At 40.9% G+C, this 7500-nt stretch overlaps 2 protein-coding genes across 4 annotated transcripts in view; one reads left to right on the top strand and one right to left on the bottom strand.

Annotated features, from left to right (window-relative positions):
* Positions 1-2150, top strand: part of glsb (glutaminase b) — a 56524-nt gene extending 54374 nt beyond the window's left edge. Inside the window, exon 18 of one of the 3 annotated variants that reach the window (XM_080839190.1) lies at positions 1-2150. This exon is cut by the window's left edge and continues 201 nt beyond it. The gene's annotated coding sequence lies outside the window, so the exon portion shown is untranslated. The other 2 variants (XM_080839191.1, XM_080839189.1) reach the window with 2 other exon arrangements.
* Positions 2108-7500, bottom strand: part of stat1b (signal transducer and activator of transcription 1b) — a gene marked incomplete at its 5' end in the record, with an annotated part of 19098 nt that continues 13705 nt past the window's right edge. The window contains 5 exons of the mRNA XM_080839188.1: positions 2108-2534; positions 3541-3637; positions 3963-4047; positions 4297-4485; positions 5096-5235. Of these exons, the coding sequence (XP_080695314.1) occupies positions 2520-2534; positions 3541-3637; positions 3963-4047; positions 4297-4485; positions 5096-5235 (526 nt within the window). The 3' untranslated portion in view covers positions 2108-2519. The remainder of the gene's footprint in view (positions 2535-3540; positions 3638-3962; positions 4048-4296; positions 4486-5095; positions 5236-7500) is intronic.

Genomic DNA, 7500 nt, shown 5'->3' with positions numbered 1-7500 from the left:
CCTGAAGCTTTTCTGTTGTTTTCTGTACTTCTGTTTTTATGTGAGAGTGATGTGTTCTCTGTGTGAATGTGCTGCTTGTGTGCGTTCGTAGATCAACTGCTACCTTCTCTCTCTCTCTCTGTGAAAACGTGTTGCCCTTTTCCCGTACGTTGGTCTGTGTGTGGTTAACAGTTGTGAGTGTGCATGGTGATAGCATTGATAACAGTAGCGAAGTCTAAAGACCAAACAAATGCAAATGCATATGTACATAACAATATCAGCTCTTTCACAGGCTCATATATCATATCATACATTTTGAAGTCAGTCTGTCTTGGATTCATCAGATCCTGACAGACGGCTAGGCCAGGGGACAGCCCAACATTCTTGGGTGGGTGGGTGGGTTGGTTCCCGGAGGTGAAAAGGTAGAAGTGTGTAGGTGGTGAGGAATTCATGAAATTCCTCAAAACACTTTAAAATACTCCACATGTCGCCGCATAGGAGGAAAACAAAACCAAAACCTGTTTGACTAGCCACTGCTCAAGTGAGAGGCTTCTCAAGGGAGCCAAAGTACATGACACTTTGGTACATTTTCCCACTTTATCATCATGCGCTTACAAAACTCCACGCACAATTTTACACAGAATAGTCCGCAGGTGTATATTAACATACGAAAACTTGATATTTGCTTTTGTTATTTCATATACTATAAGCGTAGTTTTGGCCTCGAACAACAAGGTAAGCATTTAGGCCTCTTAGGGTTTGGTAGAAGCAATGAGTGTTTAGTATTTCACAAGTATTTTTGTACTGCCTGTTTTGTAAACTCATGTAAGATGCGAATGTTCAAAGATTAAACCAAATCGGTTCAAGGGAATGTCCTAATGTCCCATCCTGATATCTAATGTTAGATTGTCTAAAACATACACTGATGAGTCTTCACGGTTCGTCGTTCTAAACCCTACCCCTATTTGCAGCACGTGCCTGTACTTTTAGCCAAACATTACCAAACCTCCTTCAAGCTGCACCAACAGGAGGTGTTTGGATTTCAAATGAGGTTAACACTATAATTGTTCCCACCCACATTTAGCCAATGGTTGACTATGATTGTCTCCAAATATATTGTATAGTGTTTATAAAGTATACATTAATCTGGCTATAAGATTCAAAACTAGCTCTCTGGCAAGGTTCCAAGCAGTACCTGCAAGAAAAGAGCGCTGTCATCAGCTCTGTTCTGTTTTGGGTCATTGTGTGTATGTCAATGGTTGAGTACCTGGAAAAGCGCTACATAAAATTAAAGTATTATTATTATTATTATTTGTAATATTATAATAATAATAATAATAATGTTCTGTTATGTGACCTCCACCCGGTCCTCACCAGCAACTGCTCTTACCACTTTGACGGTCGGTGAGGAGGACTAACGTCCTACGTGACCGCCTCTATTTATATCATCTGATCCGTGAGACAAGCTATGGTAAACTACACAACACGAAGAATGGGGAAGCCTTACTCTAAGTGTGGATTGGTTTTGACGAGAGGTAATTCTGGATGAGTACTGAAAGTTGCAGTGATGACATGGGCTAATTTGGCTTTGTTTAAAGGTAAAGTCCGTCATTCTAGTCCCATACACTTTCTATTGAAATTCAGTGAATAGGTTCTCACGGCCCTCCGGTGTCCATGCAGTGTTTGCACTAAAGAAACCTAGTGTTTGTACACAGCTCTGCCTCCGAAAACAAACGGGGGCTCAATCCATAAACAATCCCAGCAGCCAATCAGGAGCTTCAGGAGCACGGAAGGGAGAGCGTGCATAATTTGATGTTCAAATATCAACAAACTTTTGTCGAGATGGAATTGCTGACTCTACTTTTAAGCTCTAGCCACAATGATGTAGTTCAGCATAGAGAGCAACAGACAAGTCTGTGTATCACCACTTGTGTTCTTTGGAGCAACAGAGAAGTCTGTGTATCACCACTTGTGTTCTTTGAGGGGGTGAAGTAGGTGTGACCAGCCTAAACCAGTCTTCAGACAGGCCTGAATGTATCACACTGGTCACTGCAATGACGATGTTGTCCTTTTTTCTGTTTGTGGTTATAGGTGTGTAAGGTATACAGTAATAACAAGTAAACATATGCACTACATATATATTTATTTAAATGAACAAATGTTAAATAAAGCAAAGCTATTCAGACACAACTACATGTCAGAGTTTCTTGGGGGGCAGTTGGGTAAGGGCAAGGCAAAACAAAAAAACACTTCTCAGAAATGCAAATTCAAAAATATTTTATCATTAGCTGTATAATATTACTGTATGCAAAGATTATCAGTTGACACAAAATACCACCCTTTCTCCAACTGAAAGCACCAGTAAGTTAAAGCACTTCAACACAGATATGGGCAAATGTACTGATGGGTGGTATTTACACATATTTCTGTACCATGGGTTTGCGATGTTGTCCTCGTGATCAGGTTTCTGACATAGAGACAGAATGAAGGTAGAGTAAGGTATGGGTGCTCCACTGACCAAACTGCCGGAGCTCAATGGGTTAGTAATTTGTCATCTAAAAAGAGAAAACACGAGAGAACAATTACAAACTTGACCATGGGCCATTAACTCTTGTAAAATAAAGTACAATATGGCAACCATTGACAGTCTGAACGTTGTACATGTCCTGACCCTGATGTATGCAAGTACTAATTTGCTATTACTTATTATAACTTGTGTTGCACTTCCTTTCTGCAATCATGCAGTAAATAAGGGCACTGTATGGAAATGGGAGTAGCTCCTTCTACCACCCAGTTATTAGTAAATGATTTACAGAACTAACAGGAAGGTCCTCTTACTAACAGAAAGGGTCATGTCAAAAATATGGAGAAACCATTTTCTATTTATTTAGAGAACAGAATATTAGCCATTTATGTTCTTCTCTACTTGGGGAAACCCCACTGTTCCTTCTTAAGTGTCTGAGCATACATCTTTAGGAAATGAGATCTAGAATCTCAATCTATTTTAATTCAACACATAGTGCTACTCGTCCCCATCTGTGTCAGGGCTTAAATCATTTATGCAGTCTATGGTAAACTTCAAAATACTGAAATGTAGATCTGCTGAACTTAACAGCAATTGGTGTTGATGTCGTGACGTAGTCTAACTCTGTTCAGCTTAAGGCAACATGGAGATAGATTTACCATATAGTATTCAGAGGGTCCAATAGATTTACCATAGAGTATTCAGAGGGTCCAATAGATTTACCATAGAGTATTCAGAAGGTCCATTAGATTTACCATAGAGTATTCAGAGGGCCCAATAGATATACCATACAGTATTCAGAGGGTCCAATATAACAAACTCAATCATCTGTCAAATAATCTGGATTGCTTCATTACAATTCAGACCCTTTTTTCAGACACATTTTGTCCAGTACCTAGCTACCACAGTAAAACGATATATCTCATAGCATATTCAGTTACTTGTTACCCTTCTGTAATAGAGCTAAAAAAAAAAACGGAGGACTCGAGAGGGTGTTCTTCTTCTCCGATAATGACTCGAAAGCCAGTGGCACGTACCAGACTGTCGATGTCTGCTGGGATAAGATTTGAGATCTCGTTGTACTCATCTGGGCTCATGGGTAAACTGATGGAGTCCTGCAGTCTGGGCTCCCCCCTACGGACAAACGAAGGGCAGAGGAGAGGGTGAGGGGCAAAAGGGCATATATTACATATAAAAGGGCCCATATTATCATGATATGGACCCTGTATAGTCTCCTTCTGTTATAGGCCTGGTTCACCCCACCCCCTTGTATTTCCTTTTCTTTCTTTTTAAAATAATTTTATTTCTGTTTACTTATTTCCCAGGTGTGCTTTTACCATATCCCTGTTACTGTCTGCACTGCAATATGTTTGTGTGTCTGACTATTAATAAAGACAAAGTTTAAATAAATAAATAAATAAAAAAACAGGGCAAAGTGGAGGTAGAGAAAAACACTTACACGGTCACTGAGATGAGTGAAGTGGGTAGGTAACCATTTGAGTGGTTCGGACCCTCAACATCCATCGGTTCTGCTGATCGTTCCTCTGCAGAATAAAGGAGATTGGTCGTTTCAGGTCAAGTCGTGTGTTAATCAGAGTCTGTGTGAGTGTGTGATAGTAAAGTAGAATAGTGTGCATGTGTCTGTATGGGGGTGCACATGAGTGCGTATCAGTGTGTCGGAACTGAATCTTTCATGTGTGCTTCTGGAACTCTGATAAGTAATTAAAATGCAGCGAGAGAGAGAGAAAGAATGTGTGCATGTGCGTGTGTGTGTTTCATTGGAAATCCCCTACCCTCTGGAGGCCGGCTGTAGTAGCGTCCAAGGGCGTTATCCTTGGGAATGTTGGGATACAGAAAGACTAAGGGGTTGTCTGGCAGGTTGTTCGCTGCCATAACCTTATAGTTACGCAGGATGTCTGGGAAGGAAATGGCTGCCAGTTCTTTCTTTGTGTAGGGCTCGACAGCATGGACCATAGGACCTTCTGTTCATACAACACACACACACACACACAGTTCAAAGTTCAGTCTCTTTACAGAGGTTTGCTCACACAGACAGCATAATTTTCCCTCTCTCCCTCCTTCTCTCACACACACACACACACACACTCACACCCGCACACACACACACACAAACACACCCCACTCACTTGATCCACCCACACACAGTTCACTAATTCACTAATTGTATATAAAGCTTCACCCACATTTAAGGCTTCTTTCTTACCTAAATGTGCATTCACTTTGTCTACCGGACACACACACACACACACACACAAGCAAACCATACACACATATAAACCATGTACACATACATGCATAAAATAATTAAACTTACACACTTTCTACTGTACATATTTACACTAGTTCATTGTGTCACTTCCGGTTACACAAGCAAAACATACCATTTCACTTGTGCCCACCATAACACAGAGACAGCCACACACACACTATTTCTCACTCACTCTCTCTCACACACACACATACACTATTTCTCTCTCTCACACACACACACAATTTCTCTCTCTTTCACACACACACACACACATACACACAATTTCTCTCTCTCACACACACACACACACACTCCCTCACCGCTGACTGTGTGCTCCACCCAGGTGAAGGTGATGGCTCCGTCTTTGCTGCTCTCGCTGAAGCGCAGCAGGAAGGTCCCCGGACTCTTATCCCTCAGCAGCAGCCGCTCATGCTCCTTACTCACAAATCCCAGAATGCACCTGGACGAGGGGAAACACACACATGCATTCACACACGCAAATCAAATCAAATCAAACTTTATTTGTACAGCGCATTTCATACACAAAGGTAAAACAATGCGCCTCACAGTAGGAAGGAAAGAAAAAGGGGGGGAGAAGGGTTTATAAATACTTGTAAAGAGACACAGATAGGAAATAAGTAAACGTTACATAAATGTTAAAAAGATACATTTAACATGATACCAGGGCACCACAGAGAGACACGGATGAGTAAATAAATAAATGTTTCAAAAATGTTAAATGAATACCTTTTTACAGTGAGTGATAAGCCAGATCAAAGAGGCATGTCTTAAATGTATGTTTAAATGTTTCAACCGTTTCAGCCATTCTTAGGTATTCTGGCAGAGTATTCCAAAGGCTGGGGGCATAGAAGCTAAAAGCTGCTCTACCATGTCTCTTAGTCCTGGCTTTTGGTACTATTAGGAGATCAGTGCCGGAGGACCTCAGGGTTCTACTGGGTGTGTACCTTGAGAGCATGTCTGTTCTGTTATATATTTAGGTGCTTGACTATGAAGTGATTTATAGACTAGTAAGAGAATCTTGAAATCTATTCTAAAACTAACAGGTAGCCAGTGCAGGGATTTTAATACTGGTGTGATGTGCGCTCTCTGTCTTGTTTTAGTGAGGACTTGCGCTGCTGCATTCTGTATCGTTTGTAGTTGACTAATGGCTTTTTTGGGTAGACCAGACAAAAGAGAGTTACAGTAGTCTAGCCTGCTTGTGATAAACGCGTGCATCAGTCTTTCGGTGTCAGCCTAAGCAAGAAACGGTTGCACCTTAGTAATGTTTCTTAAGTGATAAAAAGATGTTTTAATTATATGTTTTATATGGGTTTCAAAATTGAGATCTGAGTCTAGTATGACACCTAGGTTTCTGGCTTGGTGCTTTGTGTTAAGTGCTAGTGTTTTTAAATGCGCAGATAGTTTCTCTCTTTCATTTTTTTCACCAATGACTAATATCTCTGTTTTATCTTGGTTGAGCTGGAGAAAGTTTTGTGACATCCATACATTTATATCAGAAATGCAGTTTATCAAACAATCAATAGAGCTGTAGTTGTTGGGTGTTACAGAAATATAGAGCTGGGTGTCATCCGCATAACTATGATAATCGATGATTGTATGGAAAAAAAGGAATAATTGAGATACTACTTTCACTCCAAAGGAGAAGAATGCCGTGACCATAGGTCAACTCTGTCTGATCAGTTTTTTAATGCAGAAGTGGTAGCAAGGAGGTTTGTCTTCTATTTGAAGGCGAATAGCTTGATAGATATTTCTCTGCAGAAAGCTGGAATCGCAGGATTCTATGGATGTTTGGAATATAGAGGCATGATTTGGCATCAAATACGGGCAGCAAGGATAGAAGGCAGAGACTTCTGTTTGGTATTTCATTTTTTGACCTCGCTAATGCCTTTGGATCAGTACCACACAGCTTGTTGTGGAAGGCATTTGGTTACTTTCAGATTCCTGCAAGGATTTCAGCGTTAGTCAAAGCATATCTTGAGGATATTTAATTGTGCTTCACAAGCCACATCCTGGCAGCATTTGGAGATTGATATCACGGCTGGATGCAACATTTCATCTGTGGGTCTCACCATTGTGAGGTAATTATAAGGGCATCTAAATGGGTTGTTGGTGGCGAGACAGTGTTTACTGTAATGGCACCCAGTTACCTTCCATCCTAGCTTGTAGGGATGACATGACGACACATACAACTACTGCGCCATGTACCCGAATGACAGTCGTTCATGGACCAGGATGAATGTGAAAGCCAGCAAAAGTGTTTCTATCAGTAACGGAAAACTGGTGTAAGAGGGTTTGACAGGGACAGTAGCATTTCTTTTGTGCGAGAGGGGCAGAAAAGTGGACACTAGGCACATACAAACAGTACTGGCAAATGGATCAAAGTGCAGAACTGGAGCTTGCTGGCTGGTGCTGACTGAAGACAACTTTAAGTTCCACCATGTATCTTTGTGACTGCTATGACACCAGACGTTGTAGTCGGTGTGTAAGGGCAATGTCTACTTTATTGAGTTAACAATTCTCTTTGAAGATGCAATTGAGGAAGCATTTGGAATGAAAGAACCTAAAATATGCGGAACTGGTAGCAGAAGCGAGGGACATGGTTGGCAAGCAGACATAAGATTTATTTGTTATTGTTGTTGTTGGTGCTGTTGTTAGGTGTTGCTGAAATCGGTATGACGGTGGTAGTGCACCATTTTGTGTTATA

The sequence above is a fragment of the Sprattus sprattus genome, assembly GCF_963457725.1.
Source record: "Sprattus sprattus genome assembly, chromosome: 5".
In the NCBI taxonomy this organism is placed as follows: domain Eukaryota; kingdom Metazoa; phylum Chordata; class Actinopteri; order Clupeiformes; family Clupeidae; genus Sprattus; species Sprattus sprattus.
Note: the sequence above shows the minus strand (reverse complement) of the source record. Positions and strands in the feature narration are given on the sequence as shown.